Consider the following 23340-nt stretch of genomic DNA (forward strand, 5'->3'; position numbering starts at 1 on the left):
CTACTGTGGAACTTTGCAGTCCCAACCACTTCATCTCCCTTACAAAAACAAATGTTGTTCTAATCGTAAACCATTTTTTACTGCACATGTAATCTACTTAATTTTATCAGTTGCTCTGAAAAGGACAATGTATGACAGCACAAAAATATTTTGCTATCCATGAAACAAAAAAATATGCAAGATGCAGATTAAAATTGTGTAAAGCTCTAGTTCAAATGTAATTTTGAGCAACATTTATCAAAATGATGATTATTCTTGTATTTATTTTCTTAGGAACAGTTTAGATCTGTCAGCCCCATTGATCCAGATTCTAAATCTCTATGTGGAGAGTGGAGGTCAAAAGTTTCTCTCTTTCACCACCAGAAATTGGTCCCATAAGAGATATTGTGTTGCCCACCTGGTCTTTCTCAGTTCATGGCACCGACAGAGCTACAACAATGGCATTATTACTTCTATGTCAATTATTGAGCACTATAGTGTCACCACAAGATGCCATACAGCTAACCCTGCTTGAAACGGATGTACTGCTGTCCTTAAAACTGGAACAAATGCAAATGTCTAGATTTGATTACCTAAAGTAACAGCAAGCTTCCCCATGGTAGAACTTCCCCTGTTTTATTATACTGACACTTCAGATACAGTGGGGTAGGCTAGCATGCCCATGTTCTCCCTATGCTTTCAATCCAGTTGAATTCCAACTCAGAATGCAAGCTTACAATTTCCTCCTCAGTTCGTGCAGTACTAATAACCTAGTTTATTTCACAGTCTCATCTGTAATGTGCAACTCCTGTTGTGCTTCATAAGCAGTTTCAGAAGCTACCATCCTATCATGCTTCCAAGAGTGCTACCCGCAGTTATCTAGTAATACAGGTAAAGTGAAAATGCACAGTATAGACCATTGTAATCAACGAGGAGTCCTGTGGCCCCTCTCAGTCAGGGCTGAATCTAATGTAGTGGGTTTTACAAAGGAAAGCTTATGCCTAAATAAGCCTGTTAGTCTAGAAGATGCCACAGGACTCGTTGTTTTTGCAGTTACAGAGTAACACAGCTACCCCTCTGAGACTTGTCACGGTAATCAAGAGAGCAAAAGTATCTGCCATTAGCAGCTACACTGCTATGATGAGACTTAAGAGTAAGTCAGTGCAACATTGATAAATCAGATCCATTATACTTTGAGCGTGTCTGCTCAGGCCAGTCATTTCAACTCTATTTGTATTTCTTTATTTCGTTCCTGGAAAACTCTCTGACTGTGGTTTTGTTGCTAATGCATTTCTAAGCAGGTCTATTTCTAGATCTGCCGTAGAGTGTTAACATCAGGGAGGTAAAATTAAAACACTAACTGGACCTACTTTGAGGTCAGTCCCTGACCTGATTGGGTGGGAGCAGGAGGGTGTGCTTCTCTCAAGACCCTTACTAGAATTAGGTGAATAATGAAAAATGATTTCTTGATTGCATATCTACTTATACTGTTTCTACTGTTGATAAAATACATAACATTAATTATCTGAATAATATTTCCTCAGTTATCTCTAACACAATTCATCATCAGGCTTCCACACTCTCTTTATCTACTGAACCTTTATTCTTAAATCCAATTCTGATTCAGTCATTACCCCTAAGAAATTCAAAGAGTAGTTGTGATCTCTCTTCTGGGAGTGGAACCAGGTAAACAGAAGGTAGATCTGGTTACTGATTAACATTATTTCTGATCTGATAAGAAGAGAAACCCACAAATCTAAATCTACGTTTGAGTGTGAAAAATTAAATACTGTAATAAATATCAGAGGAAATATTTTCAATCTACTTTATATAAGAATTAGAAATTTAGAAATTTACACTCTGATTTTATAATTATTGCTGGAACTCTAACAATATGGGGAGTAATAAAGAGATGTACATGGGGCAAATATTTCGTAAGAAAACTCAGCAATAATGATTAATAATAGCAGCAAAATGCACTTGAGTTTTATATCCGGTAAGAAGTTGTCCTTCATAGTATCTATTTCCTTTGTTTTGTTGTGCATAATTGTCTTCCAAAAATAATTCTGTTCCCCTTGTAAGTATGGGAAAGGAGGACCAATAGTGTGAAGCCAGAATCTTTTCAATTGCCTTAGACTTCTGTAATTTTATTTACCTTCCATCACTTAATATAATTCTAGAATAAGGGAGGAGTATAGCTGTGCATAATGGACTTTATTTTTATTTTTAGTATTCAGATTTCTGCAGTTGCCTCTTGTCACGGTTTATTGTTCCTGAATCATATCAAGCCATAAAGCAGTAGTGAGTGATAGGTGTTCTTTTAACAGAAATAATTAGTTTAGAGACAAGCGTGTTTCTCTGAAGCACAGCTGAAGTTATTTTTGATTGTGCAGTGAATGAAGCTGTAATCATTGTCTCCATTTAGAAAGTGTGCACCAGCAAAATTATTTTCATGAGACAGGTTTCTAACTCTCTTGGTACAGAGCAAGAGACGGTAGGATATAGTCTTTAACTGTAACAGCCTACAGTTTCATTTTCCATTCTCCTTACAGGAACTCAGGGATAGGCTGATTACAAGTCATATATGGCCATTTTAGCGGAACATATCAGTAACTGTATCTAATCTGAAAAAAAAATTGCAACTTTTCCTGGATCATGTGCCTTTCAGCCAACGCTCAGGTCATACTGGAAAAACATATCTCTGTAATCTTTCCCAATTTTTGGATGACATGGTTTGCCTTGACTTGGCTGCTCCACTGTATGGCTACATCTGGATTGCTGAGAATTGTTGGCAAAAGATCCAGAATTGCACAACACATATCTCCTGCTAACAGTTCTGTATGGAGAGGCTTTCTCGACATTTGGCCCATCCATATAGGGCCGCATGCCAGGATAACCCCCTCTGCCTAGTTATCCCTTCTTCCTTGTGGAATGCGGAAGACTGGGATGTCAGCAAAATGCTCCCAGTGAGAAAGACTTCTGTTGAGAGACCTCTTAGCATCACAGTGAAATGTTAGAATGATAGGCTGTGGCCACACTTTGCCAAAACTTTGAAAAGGCCATGCTAATGGCCACATCGAAGAATATAAATGAGTCGCTGAATTGAATATTCAGTGCCTCATTATCATGCGCATGCTGCTGGCCGCGGCTCTTCGAAAGTGCCACTTTTGAATGCACGCGGTTCAGTGTGGCTACATGGGGGTCCTTTTTGAAAGGACCCCACACATTTTGAAATCCCCTTATTCCCCTCAGCTGAGTAAAAAAAAGGGAAGAAGGATTCTTTTGAAGAGGGGGTTTACTTTAGAAAGAGCAGTGTCTACACTGGTTTTCTTCTTTCGAAAGAAGCTATTTTGAAATAAGAATATGCAAATGAGGTGCCAGATATGTAAATCTGTACCTCATTTGCATTTTTATTCCCCTCATTTGCATGCCTCTTTTGAAAGAGGAATGCAAGTGTAGACACAGCCCAGATGTTACTGTTGACGGATGTTTCTAGTGTAGACGTAGCCTTTGTCTGATGAACCAGCTCATATTGTTTATGTGTTGCTCAGACTACCTGACCCCAACTGGTTTAGCTATAGACGCTTGCAGGCCAGACTGTTAAAAGTGTTCAGCACTCACCAGTGGGATTAGATGGGCAAGAGATCCCAGCTTTTATGTAGGCAATTAAAGTAAATCAACAGAGCTTTGAAAGAGCACTGTTTTTAAAACTGGCTGCTTCTTTTCATCTTATATGCATTGGCTATATACCACTAGAAACAACAACAATAGCTGTAGCATAGACAAGATATGTATTTTACCTTCATACAACACCACATCTTCCACTGCTAATGGTGAAATAAACTGTAGGCTGTGTCATTTTTTCTTTTAAAATTATAGCAATAATTTTCAAAAATGGTCTTAACAATATATCCTTTCATTATGTCTACATATTAGAAACACAAAATTTTTGAAAACATAAGCTACTTACTGCTGAGCTTGAATTTCAGACACAGTGTTTAATTATAAAATTGTAACTTACTATATATATAAAACTGCTATTCCAGAATAGAATGATAATCCATCTAATCCAGTATCCTGATTGCAGAAGGGAGCATTATGTGATCCATCAAATGAAAGTATAAATCCTTCCGACTCCAAAAACAGCAATACTGTGCCACGGGACAGTGATGTATTAGAAAGTCAAAGAAATCCTGCATTAAAATTCTGCAATCAAACTAAAGGAAGTTCGTGAGGTTTTTTTTTTTTTTTGCCTCTACTAAGGAACATTCCTTTCCTTTTTATAATTCATGCCTGTTGCAGAGAACATATTCCTAGACTTCATAAAAATATTATAAAAGGCACATTACAGTTGTTAGAATGGAGACAGTATAACAAAAAATCAGGTGTTTTAAAAGAAAAATCCTCAGGGCAGATCCTGAAGTTGCCAGCTTCCCCCTTCACAAAGCCTTCATTTCTAATAATACAGGCAGAACACTTTGCTATCCCACATATATTGTATATAGATTCAGGAGTAATGCCTGAAGATTTACAATCAATGCACTTAACATAGCTGTTTGTCAGGTGAACTTGCCTCATGTCTTGGTTATGTTCATGAGAAAGTGGCTGTATTTACAAAGGAAAGTTAAAACAATCCCCAGTCCCTCTGCTTGATGATTAGTTTGTACCAGAGAGGTAAAAGGAAAATGTTATAGGAATCACTTTTGGAGATACTACAAACACAAGACTTGTGTGATGGAAATCTCTTTCTGCTCCTTAGCTAATGATCATCTTTTATCCTACTGCAAGAAGATTTTTTTATCATCTGCTGGAACCACAGATGACACTAATGTAGGTAACATTATAAATTAGCTGTTAAACGTTGATTTTTAATATATATTTACAGTTTGGTTCATTTGAAGATGTAAAAACAAAGCACTAGTTTTTTTTGTGTTATCCAATAAGCAGGCCTGTTCATTTTACAATGACATTTAAAATTTGCTTTTGGACTGTTTAAAGATGCATGGAATGATTAAAAGTTACAACACAGAATTCCTTCCGCCATTTTAAGAAGGTTTAAACATTCATCTCAGTTGTTTTTAGTCATCCATGGGGCTGTTTTTTTGAAGAAGAATTGTTTAGCGTGAACCAATTACTCTAGGTACTGAATACAGATTTCAGAACTCCCTTCCAATTTTACACTGAGCTGCAGCAATGTCATGTGTTCATTGTTAAAGTTTAAAAATGTTCCCTATGATCATTTTTACAACCACAGAAGGTGTAAATAGTGTTTATGTGGGCTGTTTATCAAGCAGAGGCTTTTCCTCACAGCTAATGTTTATGCACCCAACACACAAGCTTCAGCAACATTTGTTATAAACACATATCCAATGTCTGACCATTTTAGGATCCATCATGGTAACTTGTATTCCAAAATCTAAAGGTCTCCACATTATATTTCAGTGAGAACTTAATGGACACAGTCATCAGGATTATGATAAGCATCAAAATGACACTTCCTAGGGGAGTTTAAAATTAAAATTGTTGAAGCAAGATATTTCTTTTGTGCATGAGCAGAAGTAATATCTGGCAAAGGCCACATACATACCGCTTTGATTAAAACATGCATCAAACTAATTACTCTTTCCCACAGACACATTCCAACCTTATCAGCATACTTGTTTAACACCCCATTTTCCTTGGTGAACTGACTAGGCTGAGAAGATTCATTGATCAAAATAATTAACTGGCATTGTTGCAAATCAAATTTGCACAGTTGTGGTAATAAAATAGGTATGACCTGCATGCACTCTTGGTCGGTCTTTTGTCATTTGATTGTAGTCTTGCTTTTTATTTAAGGACTTTGCTAGTAGGCATACATCACAAAATTAAGCCAGTCTTTGCAGGCCAAATACAGTGGAAAAATGATGCCTATGATGGCACACACCCAAACAGCAGCAATGCACAGACAATACAAGGAAAGTGCCAGAAGGAATAGATCATGTGATGAAATCAGGGAGCACTAATTAGACACTCACTTTTCAAGACTATGTAGCAGTTTAACATGCCATGAAATGAAGAACAGATATACGGCAAGTTGACTGCACATCCAGAAACACTGAAGAAATTATGTACCATAATGAATGGATGCCTTCAGAACACAACACTTTTAGGATTTAAAATATCACCTGAATTACTGAAATAGCTTTGAAATGCTTCCACTGGGGAAATTAATTAAACCTAGTGAAAAACATAGAGGAGCTATGAGTATCTAGCATATTTCTGGCCTCATGGTAACAAGCTGAGTTTCCAGCTGCTTGAACTGAATTTCAGTTATGACAGAGACTTTCTGGTCCTGGCCAGTGAAGTTACGGTGCCAAAAAGAAGACATCCATCTGCACTACTGATTTGCACACCTTGATAATATTTTTCTGATTTGTCAACCTTGATTACTATTTTTGGTTCTCTGTGCCTTAAATATTGAGTCTGTTCTGGTCTGGCTATGGTCTGAAGAACTGGGTCTGTCCCACAAAAGCTCACCTAATAAATTATTTTGCTAGTCTTTAAAGTGCTACTGGACTGCGTTTTTGTTTTGATAATATATAGACTAGCATGACTATCTCTATGTTACTATTCAATAAAAAAGTAAAGTAAGCAATACTAGATGAAGCAGAATTTAATTATGTAGAATAGTTTCTGAAGAAATGTGAGTGATGTAGGAGATGTGTAATTAAAACAGTATGATAGAGATAGGTTATGCTAAAAGAAGGAGTGCCTGTGAAATTACGAAGCGTTATAGGAACGTTATAGAAATACTGAGAATATTTCAATTCAAATATTATAATACCATGTTTCTTCTGAGGATTTTTAACTAATTATTATACTATCATCAATGACAAAAAATGAAGAATAAATCCAAGGCCAGAGATCATAAAATAATACCTCCTTGTGGTTATCTGGAAAATCACACTGAAAACGACTCTAAAAATATTCATAAAACAGCTTACCTTTAATGGGTTATTAAAGACACAATAAGAAACCTGCAATACTAAAATTTCCATTAATACTTCACACAGGCATCAGAACATCACAGTAACTCAAAGATGAAAGCACTAAATGGAAGATAAAGTCATTGTTACAATTTGACTCTAGAGGGCCCAAAGAAAGGCTACTGAATCTTTCTTTAAAAACCCTGAATCTTGATATGGTTGTAACAAATATTTTGGTCTTCCTCAACACCGGCAAGCTCAAGGGCTCATCATTCCTATCATGTGATTCCCAAAAGGTACAACAGTACATTCATACCAATAGGTCATATGAGCTGTGTCTACACGTGCACGCTACTTCGAAGTAGCGGCACTAACTTCGAAATAGCTCCCGTCGCGGCTACACGCGTCGGGCGCTATTTCGAAGTTAACTTCGACGTTAGGCGGCGAGACGTCGAAGTCGCTAACCTCATGAGGGGATCGGAATAGCGCCCTACTTCAACGTTCAACGTCGAAGTAGGGACCGTGTAGACAATCCGCGTCCTGCAACGTCGAAATTGCCGGGTCCTCCATGGCGGCCATCAGCTGAGGGGTTGAGAGATGCTCTCTCTCCAGCCCCTGCGGGGCTCTATGGTCACTGTGGGCAGCAGCCCTTAGCCCAGGGCTTCTGGCTGCTGCTGCGGCAGCTGGGGATCCATGCTGCAGGCACAGGGTCTGCAACCAGTTGTCGGCTCTGTGGATCTTGTGGTGTTTAGTGCAACTGTGTCTGGGAGGGGCCCTTTAAGGGAGCGGCTTGCTGTTGAGTCCGCCCTGTGACCCTGTGTGCAGCTGTGCCTGGCACCCTTATTTCGATGTGTGCTACTTTGGCGTGTAGGCGTACCCTCGCAGCGCCTATTTCGATGTGGTGCCGCGCAACGTCGAAGTTGAACATCGACGTTGCCAGCCCTGGAGGACATGTAGACGTTATTCATCGAAATAGCCTATTTCGATGTTGGCTTCACGTGTAGACGTAGCCATGAAGTGTTAAATTACATTCATGTTCTAGAGGTTTGAATCATGTAAATTTGGAAGAATATATTAACACTGAGCAGTGTGAGTATATTCAAGAATGATGATGGCTTCACTTACAAAACCTGTTATTGCAGGTATGCTAATTTCGCTGCTTAATTTGCATTTGGTTGAAGCATGGCCTAATACATGGTTTGTCAAAAAGCATTTATTTTACAGAATATAATTTAAATTGGTCTGGCTGAAGCTTCCTTTTCAATCATGGTGAAGCAGAAACAGATTAAAAGATTTTTGTTACGTTTTAAGGCTCCTCTAATAAAGGACATACAGTAGGGATTTGCCACTTTTGCCCCACATCAGTAGAGAAGGGAGGGAGACAGACTGTTAGGCACAAAGGTAGTTAGGTGCCTAACAGCTAATTGTGCCTTTAAAAATACCTCCTAGTGTCAATATTAGCTGCTTTTCCCAAAATACTGCAATCCAAGAGACAAAATTATCTGACTACCAGTAAAATTGTCCAAGGTAATGGGCAAGTATTTAAGGGTGATCATTGTAAGACCCAACCTTGTTCTTGCAGGAAGACAGTAGTAAAACATGTAAGTTGTGTCTACACTTGCAGCCCCCTTTTGAAAGAGGCACAAAAATGAAGCAAATAAAAATGCAAATGAGGCACTTATTTACATATCTGGTGCCTTATTTGCATAATCTCTTTTTGAAAGAGCATCTTTCAAAAGAAAAAAAACAGTGTAGACAGCGCTCTTTCGAAAATAAATGGCATCTTTGAAAAAACCTTCCAATTTTGTTGCAGGGTTAGGATTCATTCAAAGATGGGGTTTATTTTCAAAAGAGCCCCGTCTACACTGCTTTTCTTCTTTCGAAAGAAACTCTTTTGAAAAGGGATTATGCAAATGAGGCACCAGATATGTATATCAGTGTCTCAGTGGAATTTTCGATTTACTTTATTTGCACGCCTCTTTCAAAAGAGGCATGCAGTAGGCGAAATCCTGAACTGCTGCTCATCACTGCACATAGTAAGTGGACAAAAAACAGGCTGCAAGACAATCAGTCATTACTGAGCACCCAAGGCACAATTTTAAACCTGAGTGTCTTTACCCAAGTGGGTCCAATCTGGGTCCGTGGGATTTATAAGGGCAGCCACGCACTGACTATCCCGTATGACCTCTGAGGCTGATGCTGACCTCAGACCTATGAAGCTCAGCCTTAGTTTGAGGCTCTGCTCCTGCAGTTCTATTAGTAGAGTCCCAGAGCACTGATTGGCCTGTTTGCCCTACTTAAGCCGACAGCAGGAACAGGAAGCTGGCTGAATAACTGGACTCCAGTGGACTCTGGACTGCCTGTCCAGTGCCTCCTTCTGCTCTAGCAACTTGATTTGCTGACATCCTGACCTGGCATAACTCCTGCCATCTGATTCAGGGTTTTGACCTCTAGCCCATCTGCTGACTCTGACTCCCTAATATCCTGACTCAGTCTGATTCTGGTTCTCATCTCCACTTTGTTTTCTGTTACTGACCTTTTGGTACCTTGACCAAGGTGACTGCTGTCTTGTGACTGCGTCTTGTGTCCATCCACCTATTACCCAGCTGTTACACTAAAGTGCATGATCAAGCCCTAGATTCACAAAAAATTAATAAATAAAAGAAAAAGGGCAGTGAGGGGAAGTTCAAAGGCAGAAGTTGTAATTAGGAGCCTAACTCCTATTTAAACCACCTTTCATTTGGGCCTCGTGTACCCCACCACTGCTTAATTATACACACACAAAAATGTTCTCTATTGCATATAATTAAATACATGCACAAAAAAGCATTGGTTTTAATTGCTTTGAGTGGGTCAAGAATCAACAGGTGGAAAAGCTTCCTTGGGATTTTAAATACACATAATCAAACAAATGGCTTTTATGTACTTAAGATACAAATTCTTGGCAGAAGGAATATTATGCAAAGGAAATAGGAACTACTGCAATACTATTAAATTGAACTTTCAACCCTTCTATAAAATCAAGTACAGTATTTTTCCGCTTTTCTTCCAAATGTGCATCTCTTTATGTATGTGTCCCCATTTGACCATCAGAGAATATCTAGCAATGTTTAGAAGGTAGAATAACCAACTTAGAGATCAAGGTATTTTGGGACACTAGTTAGCTAGATGGTGGAATGTAGACAAATCCTTGGCATCTCTGTGTATTTGCTTTAATACAAATGGCACAGACTACAGGAGCATGCCTCAAATGCTGATTACACTTTTTCAACCACAATAATGGCACTTTTTATAAATATGTTTATTACTAAGCACTACATACAACTCCTAGCCTGGATAAGAATGTTAATATATTTGTAGAGGAACTGGGAGGAAACTGTCACAATAAATTAACTTGTTAAAGGGCTGTACTCATCACTTCTCTCCCCCACCACAATGATTTAAACAAACAGAATTTATACAAACGTGTTTGTTGTTCAAAACTGGTCAATAAACAGAGCTAGGCAAATCTGCAGATAGCTGCTTTATATTTGCAGGCATACACATCTACAGATAAGGATGCAAATATCTGTGGCTCATTTTTGCAAACATGGATGTGGATGCAGATACAAATTTTGTATCTGGAACTGTGGAAATCTGTGGCTGTTTTATATCATTGCTTATCCACATCCAGAGATGTAGATGCAGATATCTGCAGATCATTTTTGCAGATGCAGATACCAATTTTGTATCCATGAAAGCCCCTGCCAATAGCCACTTTCAGCTTTTTCACTTTGGCTACACTTATTAGAATTGTGTCTTCAGTTATTCACCTGAATCGATTATTTATCTTTTTTGTCCCTTGACTGGATGACAAACTTTTATATACAAGAGGAGAGAAATCAAAGATTTCAAGTTGACATCAGAACATTTCTAATATGGAAGGTCACATGTAATATTTATAGTATTCATTGACATATAGTCACACTAATATTCATGAGATCATATTTGTTTCTTACTCTCTGAAAATAAACATCAAAACCCACAAGGAAACATTGCTAACAACTTAAAATCATTTGCATAGTCTCAGAAAACAAATATAAGATTGTGAATGTCATTGGGGTGTATAAGCAATCTTTACTCCAATGAACATTTGTGCTATCTTAATTGCTTTATTAGCTCAGTGTTAATTTTGAGGAAGGAAACTGCAATTAAACTCAACTGAGTTTAATTGTAACATATCACTGAAAAACATAACAGTACAATATTAAGACAGCTACAGTATTTTCCTCCAGATTCTCACTTCTTATTACCAGGGTGGAATTTTTAGGCCAGATATAGGCAAAATATGCATATAATTATCAATAAAATATACCTTTTATGTCCAAAGTACTGTATAGTCGACTTGAGCTGCTCCGTAGAAATTTAACTTTGAAAAAGACTTGCTATGTTTATTATGAAGGTGAAATAGTTAGCATATAGATTGTATTTCTCTTTGAAATTAGTGCACTCCATAAACTCAGAATAAAAGAAAGAAGCTGAAAATGGCAGATTTTTTTCATAAGTGCACACCGCTGCACATGCAGGCCTTTATATGAGATACGATATGATCATGCAGAGAATTATTTAATGTGCATATCAACATGCAAGTTAAGCAAGTCTCTTTCCACAAAAGAAGAGAGGTTCTTGTCCAGATAGTTTTATCTGCATTAACTGCTCAAGGTTAAATGTGCAGACCATCATATAGTTTGGATGTCCAGAGGTAGACTGAGGACTCAGTGTTTGAATGATCTCTCCTTTCCAAATAGCTGATGATGTGGACCAGTGGGAATATGATGCTTAACTATTACGATGATGGTGAGTGACACAATGTGAACCTCAATAGACAGAGTAAATCAGTGACAGAAATTAATGGAAAATATGGCTCTTATGGTTAAAAGCAATCTGAATTCCAGGAAAGGAGTAAAAAGAGGTTTCTGAAATAGAGCTAGGTGAAATTTTTCAGAAAAGCCTTTGATTCAATAAAAATGCAATTTTGGTCTAACCAAAGCTATTTACAAACCTGACACAAACTTCTGTGTCTGGTGGGAGAACATCTGTTACTTTATACCAGTGTTTAAGACACTTACTTAGGGCTCAATTCCTCCCTTTGCTTGAAGTGGCGACAGATTTGAACCTGGGTCTCCCACTTCTCCGGGAAATGCCCTAAACTACATGGAATGAATGTATTGCACTCACTCCTGTTTATAAATAATTAAACTAGTCACTGTAACAGAGAGACCGGAAATTGGATCTCCAACACCCTGGAGGAGTGCTCTAATCACTCAGGAAGATTATCATGAAAGTACAGCTGGGATAGCAGGAACCTTATTTAATTGTGCAGTTGTGGTATTGTACTTGTGTCTGAAGACTTGAGAAGTGTAAGTAGAGGCTAGTAAAGGAACTATTTAATCAGATGCTAGTGAGATCTACTGAATCCCTGACAATGCAACAATATAAAATAAATATTTTTCTGTGCTTAACATGTAATGTTTGATGAATTTCTAAAACTGTATCATCTTCTTTAGATTTAATCTCTCACTCTCGCCTCAGCACAGAGAAAAAGATACATGTCTTGTTTTTCAGTATCAATATCGGGAGGAAGTTATCCCCATGGACAGTGTTTCTAATCTGACCATGAAGCTGCTAAGGGAGGCACGGTGGGAGAGTCACTCTGAGAGGATAAGACAGTGATCTACTAAGCAATTGAGTTTTATGATGCCCTGATGGAAATGGAACAGGTGAACAAAGCCATGGCTGGACTTCAACATGAGGCATAAAGCCTAGCAAACCAAATCACTAACCAGATTTCTGGTCTCCATTGTGGCTTAGCACAATATTCTGGTGCAGGTTAACACTACAAGCATGGTATTACAAACTGACTTGATGGATATCACAATTGCTACTTTGATGGGTAGCTGTCTAAATTCAGTTATGGCTTACAGAGAAAAGATTTGAAGATGTCATCACTATTGTCAAAATGGTGGAAAACTTAGAAACATATCCTATCTACAAGGAAACATATTTATTGGAAGAAGAAACAGATTGGTTATGAGGCAGTGATAAGGTGACGGGAAGCTTGGAAGAGAAACTCAAGAGTGTTTTTTTGCTTGTTCATTGGCACTGCTCAAGTGTCCATTGAAGAAAGATTAAGACAAATGAAGCACCAAAAAACGCCTGATTTTTTCCATTACTTTAATAAGTTGCTAACAGACAGGAAAACACTCTTGAACAATGGCATGGACCTTCACAAGGTGCTAACACATGGGGAACACTTGGGAGTTAATAACAAAGATCTCTGTTGAACTGGACAAAGTTCATCGTGTTTTACAACACATGAAGCACTCTTCATTCCAACTTCTCCAATTCATTCATGATGTAGAGCTGAAGGACACTTTTCCTAATAGCTTTGAGGATTGTTTTCATGCTGCTGGTTAAAATCACAATTGTTGAGTGCAGCTTTTTGATTCTTAGGCTCATTAAAGCATATCTGATCAATGGTATTCAACAAGAGACTGACATTGCTTGTTAATTTATTGCTTGAAAATGCCATTGGCCAGTCTTTGGGTCTTTCTGAGGCTGTGTTTTAGTTTATCAAAGCAAAGATAAGACAAGTGACCTTTTGAACAAAAGGACTAGGGTTAACTTCCTAAGGCTCTCATCTCCTGTAACATTATTTAATAGCTCACCCAATGTTGGTGCACAGTCCTATTGCTTGATATTAGTACACTTCAGTTACTCTTAAAATTAAAAAACTTTCTAAAAGCTTAGAGGATTTTTAAAAATTTACTTATGTATGACATGAATAAAGATTTACAGATCCTAGCATGCACATCTATTGTGTTATATGGGTGACAAATGCAATCAAAATAAGGTATTTAAACATTTTACAAAGGGAAGACATTGATGCTCCTTGATCCAGGCACCACTTCATCTAGGTCCAGGCCTGTCTTGTCTTTATTGTGGATAAACTGGTGTCCACGTTATAAAGACCTAGTACAAGGGAAGAAAAATGAAAGGCAGATCCATAAACTGACCCCCTCTAGGAAGGCTAATCAGGGCAACACTACTGATGTTTTAGACACAATATTTCCCTTTGCTCACTGGCAGAGATCACATTTTACTAGCACTCAGTGCTAATAGGATGGTATTTTCTTATAATCTTAGTCAAATTATGGAGGCCAAATGAAGAAATATTCTCCTCTCCTGCCCCTGCCCTTTCAGGCTGTTTATGATAATGGATTGAAGGTTTTTTACACTTTTATCCCTGATCATGAAAAGTGCATAAAATGAATAAAAGCTACTTTTACAGAATCAAATAAGATTGCTACGTGTAAGAAGACTGTCACAGAAACCCTAGTTTTCTTCTGAAATAACATGTTGCTCTGCAATATCTTAACACAACAAAACACAGTTTTTTAAAAAATAAGTATGCAAAATCTTCAGGAATGGAAATGACTACTGAGAAAATATAATCCAAGCACAAAATGATATCCAAGCATCAATGCACACACAGGCTTAGCTGCTTGATTGAACTAGAAGCAATTCCAAAGGCAGTGCTACACCTGCCTTTGGAACTTAATAAGACCAGTATCCAAGACTTGGAAGAACAATGTGTACTTTATTTAAAGAATTATATTTGGGTGTTTTCTAAGACAGTTTCTAACTCACAAGGGGTCAAAAAACCCTTACAACACAATGGCTACATCTACACTAACACACTACGTCGAAGTAGCCTATTTAGAAGTAAGAACATCGAAATAGGCTACTTCGACGCATATTGTCTACACATCCTCCAGAGCTGGTGCCGTCGACATTCAACGTCGAAGCAGCAATGGGGAACGTCGAAAGGAGCCGCCCCAGAAGGAAATGCGGAGCGTCCACACACGCAAGCGCTCCCCGTCAAAATAAGGGGCCAGTAAATCCTGCGGATGGGGTCACAGGCTGGACTAGCCCTTCTGGGGCAACAGCAAGCTGCTCCCTTAAAGGGCCCCTCCCAGACACACTCGGCCTGCACAGCACGAGGTCCGCAGAGCCGACAACCAGTTGCAGATCCCATGCACACAGCATGGACCCCCAGCTGCAGCAACAGCAACAGCAACAGCAGCAGCCAGAAGCCCTGGGCTAAGGGCTGCTGCACACGGTGGCCACAGAGCCCTGCAGGGGCTGGGCAGACCATCTGTCAACCCCTTGGCTAATGGCCACCATGGAGGACCCCACTATTTCAATGTAGCAGGACGCGGATCGTCTACACATGCCCTACATTGACATTGAATGTTGAAGTAGGGCGCTATGCCCATCTTCAGATAGGAATAGTGATTTCAGTGTCTTGCTGCCTAATGTAGATTTCAACATCAAAATAGCGCACGGCGCATGTAGATGTGACGCATGCTATTTCGACGTTGTGCCAGCTACTTCGAAGTAGCCAGCTAGTATAGACGCACCCAATATGTATTTATAAAGTGCTTCCTGTGATAAGCAGCCCAAGGCACACTAGAAAATGAACAAAACCACAAGGAATAATTTGCAGAGATCACTTGAAGCTTGGAGAAAAATTGGACATCTTTTTAGTGTTAATCAAGGGCAGAAAATTCCATGGCCTTTAGCTACAACTAACACAATCAATCTATGAGAGTGCTTAATATATTAGTAACTACAGGGAGTGAGATGAAAGAGAGGGAAACAGAAGTTTAGGTGAATAAGATGACCAAAACCATGCAAGATTGCAAAAATAAAAGCTGAAATAGGAAACATTTATTTTGATGACGTAAGCTATGAGCAAAATTTTGACAATTTGTTTTGTAATTATTTCTGCATGGCATTCTAGAGGCTCTTTTAGGGTCGGAGACAGCTTTTTCGTCCCACAGAGGTAGTTTTGCCTGGAAATGACGGAGAGATCATTTCTGGATTCTGCTCTCAAAGAGCAAGACAGAATTACACCTTTGCTGTACAAAGCCACTGGCCTCATTTTATGTAGCATTTGGATCCTGACTGATGCTTTAAAATTAGTAAATACCTGCTTAATTGTTTATCAAATTTTAGATAAGAATCTAAGAGATTTGTAATGTATTTTTGAACTTTCCCTGATTCTTTTTAATGAAGTACTTAGTAAGCAAGAAATGTGCACAGTCCTCTCTTTAGTTATGGCTTGATACAGGTCGTATTTATGAGTTTATTAGACCATATCATTAAGATTAATTATGGCCAATCTTATGTTCTGACATTAATCAGACCAAAGGTCCATCCAGCCCATTGGCCACTTCCAACAGTGGCCAATGCCAGGTGCCCCAAAGAGAGTGAACGGAAGAGGTAATGATCAAGTGATGATGCAGGAGTTGATGAGGAAATATACAAAGATAATTTGTGTTACTCAAAATTGTGCAGTAGAACTCCACATAGAATTCTGCATGGATGGAATTCCACAACTGGACAGTGGAACTTCAGGCCCAAAGGCAAGTTAGACAAAATGAATTTGACAGGTGTCATAAGAACATAAGAATGGCCATACTGGGTCAGACCAAAGGTCCATCAAGCCCAGCATCCCATCTGCCGACGGTGGCCAATGCCAGGTGCCCCAGAGAAGGAGAACAGAAGACAATGATCAAATGATTTATCTCCTGCCATCCATCTCCTGCCCTTGTTATGAAGGCTAGGGCACCATACTTTATCCCTGGCTAATAGCCATTTATGGACCTAACCTGCAAAAATTTATCAAGCTCTTTTTTAAACCCTAATAGAGTCCTGGCCTTCACAGCCTCCTCGGGCAAGGAGTTCCACAGGTTGACTGTGCGCTGTATGAAGAAAAATTTCCTTTTATTAGTTTTGAACCTACTACCCATCAATTTCATTTGGTGTCCCCTAGTTCTTGTATTATGGGAAAAGGTAAATAATGTTTCTATATTCACTTTCTCCACACCATTCATGATTTTATATACCTCTATCATATCGCCCCTCAATCGCCTTTTTTCCAAACTGAAAAGTCCCAGTCTCTCTAGCCTCTCCCCATATGGGACCCTTTCCAAGCCCCTAATCATCTTAGTCGCCCTTTTCTGAACCTTTTCTAATGCCAATATATCTTTTTTGAGGTGAGGAGACCACATCTGCACGCAGTACTCGAGATGTGGGCGTACCATAGTTTTATATAGGGGAAGTATGATATCTTTTGTCTTATTATCGATCCCTTTTTTAATAATTCCTAACATCCTATTTGCCTTACTAACTGCCGCTGCACACTGCGTGGATGTCTTCAGAGAACTATCCACTATAACTCCAAGATCCCTTTCCTGATCTGTCGTAGCTAAATTTGACCCCATCATGTAGTACGTGTAATTTGGGTTATTTTTTCCAACATGCATTACCTTACACTTACCCACATTAAATTTCATTTGCCATTTTGCTGCCCAATCACTCAGTTTGCTGAGATCTTTTTGTAGTTCTTCACAATCCCTTTTGCTTTTGACTGTCCTGAAGGACTTGGTGTCATCTGCAAACTTTGCCACCTCACTGCTTACCTCATTTTCTAGATCATTGATGAACAAGTTGAACAGGATCGGTCCCAGGACTGAGCCCTGGGGAACACCACTAGTTACCCCCCTCCATTGTGAAAATTTACCATTTATTCCAACCCTTTGTTTTCTGTCTTTTAACCAATTCCCAATCCATGAAAGGACCTTTCCTCCTATCCCATGACCACCTAATTTACATAAAAGCCTTTGGAACCTTCCCACTGCCCCGCCCCCCTCGCAATAAGGTTCAATTCCAAACAAAAGTAATCACACACTGAATGAATCTAAACCTTCCGAAAATCAGTCCTAATTTGATATGACACTGCAAGGTGAGGACACATAAGATAAAGCATCTTTTGTGTGCCTGTCATTTGCTCTGTTTTTCTCCTACAGGATCATGCAACTGAAAATGCCTTTAGTTAAAATGAAGACATGTTTTTTTCTCCCAATAAAGTCAACTGGTATCATGGGGATTGTATGTCAGCCTCTCAGCAATCTGCTTGTGTCAGCAGTTCAAAAGTAGGCTCAGCTCAATCATTCTAATTGTATCATTATGGATAATAGTCCATGCAGTATAAAATAATATTTAGAAAAGGAAAACCTCTCACTCTGCAACTGTCAAAGAACAGAGTCCAGGAAATTGTCTGAATCTTGTACAAAGCATTAGCCACTAAGATAGGTGACATGTACAAGGGTGGATGGAACCACAAAATCCCGACATAATGACTACGGTGACCCTACAGTGATCGGTCTACAGAAGTCACTGTTGGAAGAGATTTCCCGACAAAACTTCTGTTGACAGAGGGCGGCCACACACAAAAGCCAATTGGAAGAGTGCTGTGCTCTGTCCACAGAGCAGCCAGCCTGCCCAGCTGCTCTCTTGACAAAACAGGCACCCAGAAGCACAGCAGACCAGGATGCCCATTGTTCTGGATGCCCTATCTGTCAAAAGAAGGTCCCTCCCAGGATCTGTTGACAGCAGCGTTATGCCTCCTGGCTGCAAGGCAGAACACTACCAGCAAAAGTGCTGAGTTTTGCTGACAAACACTTGGCAAAATGCATTTTGTGTGTGGACAAAACTTGATATTGTAATCATAGCCAATAGTATTAACATTAATCATTAATATTAATTTCTGTTCATATCACATCTAATTATTATAATAATGGAACACCACTATTACTGTAAGTATCAGAGGGGTAGCCGGGTTACTCTGTATCTTCAAGAACAACAAAAAGTCCTTATAGGCTAATGGATATTTTGGAGCATAAGCTTTCCTGGGCAAAGCTTATGCTCCAAAATATCTGTTAGTCTATAAGGTGCCACAGGACTTCTTGTTGTTCTCCACTATTATTATAATTAGAGTTAGATGTGATACAAGCAGTAATTAATATTCATGATTGGGGGCTCCAAGCCCCAATGGGAAGATTCTCATTGACATTGATGAGCTTTGGTCATTAATCCCCTGGAATTGCCAAGGTTGCTGTTATGAGCCAAGTAAATGGACCTACTTTTTAATGTTTAAAAGCAACTTTGACTTTGCCTGCTATTGACTCATGTGTTGACACCCCCTTTAGCGATGGACCTGAGAACATTTCAAGGACAAAGAAAATAAAGCTAAAGAAGGCAACTTTCAGGTCCCTGACCTCAAACTGCAAACTTCCCAGGCTTGCAGTGTACCTTGTGTGCTGCCCTCTTTCCCTCGGGGTATGCTGGGAACTGCAGCTGCCAGGAATCCTCTAGCTCTTGCTCCCTCCCACAAGCCATGTCTTCTATGCGCAAGCTGAGTTCAGTGGCCTTTGGTGGTTCTTAGAACCCCTGTAGCCCATTTCTATGTGGGAAAGGAAATTCTGGACACGTTAATTTCCCCAAAATTCTGCCCTTGCACAGTAGTACAGATTTCCTCTGTGTGTACGTAATCTAATGGGCCAGGTACATCAATATACTCAGTCATTGAGGCAACACAAGTGAGAGAGTGTGGATCTAACCTAATAATTATTCACTATCCTTAATCTGGTACAGATAATCGAAGCAAGACATGGATACTTGTATATCATTCAACCACAAACATGCACAAAATATTACCAAATAATTTCAATATTCAGTGAAATTATCGTAGCAGTTTACATTTTGTCTAATTAATTCCCATTAGCTGTAATCTAGTTATGAAATGAGCAAAATTTACAATTCACAACATCATAAATTGTTTCATTTCTTACATTGTGTCTCAGACCTTCAATCTTACAATTACATACAGTGTCCCATTTTTATGCAGAATAAAATAAAGAATAAAGATAACGCACTCTGATTTTCATTTGAATCTCAACAGGGTTGTTTCTAAGAGTTTGATGTACTAAATTCAACAACAAAAGTGACCCTAATATAGAACATCATACTGTTGTATTGCTTAGAATTAGAAACAAATGCTGCAACCAAAATGAAATATAAGTAAGCTTATAAAGAGATATACAGATGTGCCAGAAAGGTAAAACAGCAACACGTTCAAATGGCTACATTTTTCTGTTTCCCTTTTTGAATAAGATTACTTTCAAATTGTTAGTAGCAAACAGTTTTTGTATGATTGCACTCTTGTGCGCTTTCAGAATCTTTTGACAAAGAAATTCTGAAAATTATGTGCACCACTTAGCAGACAGAGAACCTGGAGTTTACTGAATAAGAAAGCCCCAAAACTCACTTGCTCTTTGTTTCAGATGTTCAAATCATTTTCATAAGAAAACATCAACAGGTTTTTTTTTTTAACTTCTACTCACATAAGCTCCCTAATGTGTTTTATTTCTGTCTTTTTAGTGCTACCAAAATTGTCTGCAAGAATAACATTTATGTTTTGCTTACTTGAAAGTGTTCTCCAAGAAAAAACTGATAGGAAATGTAATCCTTGATTTCTCCTGTGTAACCTAGTTAATACTGATATGCCTCTGTAGTATTTTAAAATAACAGTAATTTACGTGCATTGTATCTTTCAAATAGCTTTTGAAATGTAAGATTAGGAAAAATATCAGAAAATCTCCCGAATTACTCTCACACAAAATCTCCTGATATTTTATAAGGCTATTTTGCAGATTATAACGAAATAAGGTATGAAAAAAGTGCCTATTGTATTATTGCAGATGTTTGGCATAATGGAAACAGTATTAACAGCAGTTTATTAACATTTATTAAAATTACTAGCCAACTACTATTTTAGTTTTCCTGTAAAATCATTGCAAGAGTACAGTTGTAATTATATTTCTGATTCCTCTCACTTGCAATTCACAATTTCCTCCTATTGACAAATCAGACTTTCCTTCATCAAAACAAAATGTGACTCCACTTTACAAAAACATTCTTACTTGGGTCTCATTCAATGTCACCCTGATAGCTTGGAAGATCTTCCTTCCCCTGCCCAAACTACCTCCCCATCTATTTTTTATTGTGCCCATAGAAAAATCTGACAACCTGCCCTCTCACACAGACACATTCATGTGTTCACAGTCCAGTTATGTATTGAAATGAAATAGGAGCCCAAGGGAACACAAGACAAAGCCTGGCTACAAGAAGGACTTCTCAGATGTTACTGTTGAAATTTGCACTAATCTTTACACAATAATTGAACTGAAACCTCTGTTACTCTTCCACAGCAAAAATGAAACAATGTCAAGGAAAAGAGATTTGTCAAAGACAGTCTGTTCCCTGCATCCACTACATCTTTCTTCCTTTAATGTAAATTTCTCCTTTTAAAACTCCTGTTTTAAAATATTTACCTACTCAAGCTATGGAGAGGGGATAAGTGAATGAATGAAAAGATTAATTTTGTTAGTCCATGTTGACATTCATATAGGTTTGTAAAAGCACAAAATTTATCTGATGTATTTGGAGGCTTTGCATTTTCAGGAAAGCCCTTCTGATCCTGTGATAAACATATTTGTGTTTAACTGTCACACTAAACAGAAAGAAAATACATTGGAAACTTTGTCATGGTTGCAATACACCAAACTCAGTAATACACTGACAGGTTATCTACTTTGTTGCTTGTGAGTTACCCTGACAAAGTTTAAGTTGGCTATTTTCATGTGAATGTGAAAAGGGAAAGATGGATCTCTAGGTCAGAGGTTTTAGAATCCACAGACAGGTGTCTCACTGGAACTTTTTTACATGATCTCACTTTGGCTATGGGATCCAAGCAAATCTACAAGGTCCGTACAGAGTGCTGAGAGCCAAAAGTGGTTCCACTGAGGTCAGTGTAAAACTGGAAACAGGCTTAAATACTCAACAGTTACAACACTCCTCTTTGAATAGCATCTTTATTTGCCTAATTTTTCAATGCTGTTTTTCCCACACTCCTTCCATAGAGATTTTCTGAACAGAATATCTCCCTCCCAAACCTCAAACTACATCCCCACCTTTTTTTTTGGGGGGGGTGTCTGACTTTACTTGTATTTCCAGTAGCACATACTTTATAGCCTGGCCCATGACATCACATTTTGGCTTGGCTCAGCTCCCCCAGAATGGTATGCAAAAGTGTCTACTATTGTTAGGATTTCTGAGCTAATGCCATATTTTAAGAAACCAAACAGGCAGTTAGCTGGAAAATCTGGCCTTTAGCATACTGATGAGAATTCGGGATGTTTTTCCTTTTAAATATATTATATTTATGATTGCCCCGCACAGTATGTGTTGTTTAAGCTCCACTAGCTTCTTCCCACAAAAATTATAATTATGGAAAATGACCACTTTGGAAGTTTTAGCACCTCTAACCTCCCGAAGCTTGCCAAGTCAATATATAAAAAGCATTTTCACAAGGTGAAAATATGCTAACGCTGTCAAGGTGAAGGATATAACTATCCAATCCTTACACACCGAATAAAGGATGCTGACAGACAGAACTTACATTTAATATCTATTTCTTTGTTGATTTTATAAACCAGTCACTTACTGAAGGTTTCCATAGTAACAAGTGAGCTAATTTTTAATTTCTAAGATCCTTCATGCAGTTAACAAACACATACTGTAGCACAAACAGTAGCAAATACCACTCTTGCTATTCTGGTGTTCTGCACTGTTGTTAAATAAAAGTAATACATAGTTTTGCATAAAACTAGAGATTTTTTTCTTTTTCCTCAACCACCAGAGATTAAAGAAGAGTTCAGGTTTTACTTACATCTTTGATTTCTGCGTTTGCTCTTGTACATAGTCATTGTGAGGAAAACCCACTCTCTAAGTAGTAACTGCCTTGAACACAGACACAAAAGAAAAGAGATTGTGCTTCTGCTTTGCAGTGAGACAGTTGGTTACTGACAGAAGGTAACCAGCAATGTCTCAGTGAAAGCCAGGGTAATACCATTTGTGTAAAATCCAGGGGAGATGCCACTGGCTCTAACTGTTTTCTCTAATGTGAACCCTACAGAGGAAATTAATTTGTTCCTTTATTTTCCCTACCGTTGGAGAATCTCAAATACAACCCACACAGGGTAAGATAGTACTAACCAATGCAGCGTTAAGAATGCAGTAATTTATGATTTAATAGTTTGACAACAAAAATCTATGAAATAGCTGAGGTACATGGAAAATGTCTTGCACAAGTACCTGCACTAATAATTAAAAGCTAAGTTTTCACTGAGGCTGCAAAATATGTATAGAAAGACCCTAGAAATATTATGCACCCAAACTTCAACAGCTGACACAGCAAAACTACATTTAGGCTAAATCAACAACATTTTTGCTTAAGGAATAAGGACAACAAAACGGGTCCCTTCATGAACACAACTAAGTTTTGAAGAAGCTACTCAGCTAACCAAATAGATATGATCAGACTCTAAAGCTCTCATTATGCATTGGGTACTTATTTCTGAATTATTTTCTTATAGAATCATAA

The 23340-nt window shown here is 38.4% G+C and overlaps 1 protein-coding gene across 4 annotated transcripts in view; it reads right to left on the minus strand.

Moving 5' to 3' along the window:
- RALYL (RALY RNA binding protein like) overlaps positions 1-23340 on the minus strand; it is a 309810-nt gene that overhangs the window by 135251 nt on the left and 151219 nt on the right. Inside the window, exons 1-2 of one of the 4 annotated variants that reach the window (XM_074987012.1) lie at positions 22627-22748; positions 13857-13958 (exon numbers count right to left, since the gene is read on the minus strand). In XM_074987012.1, coding sequence (XP_074843113.1) covers positions 13857-13899 — 43 coding nt within the window. In that variant the 5' untranslated portion in view covers positions 13900-13958; positions 22627-22748. Of the gene's footprint in view, positions 1-9483; positions 9582-11301; positions 11474-13856; positions 13959-22626; positions 22749-23340 lie in introns of those variants that run through there. The other 3 variants (XM_074987011.1, XM_074987013.1, XM_074987014.1) reach the window with 3 other exon arrangements.

The sequence above is a fragment of the Carettochelys insculpta genome, chromosome 2 (assembly GCF_033958435.1).
Source record: "Carettochelys insculpta isolate YL-2023 chromosome 2, ASM3395843v1, whole genome shotgun sequence".
Lineage (NCBI taxonomy): Eukaryota > Metazoa > Chordata > Testudines > Carettochelyidae > Carettochelys > Carettochelys insculpta.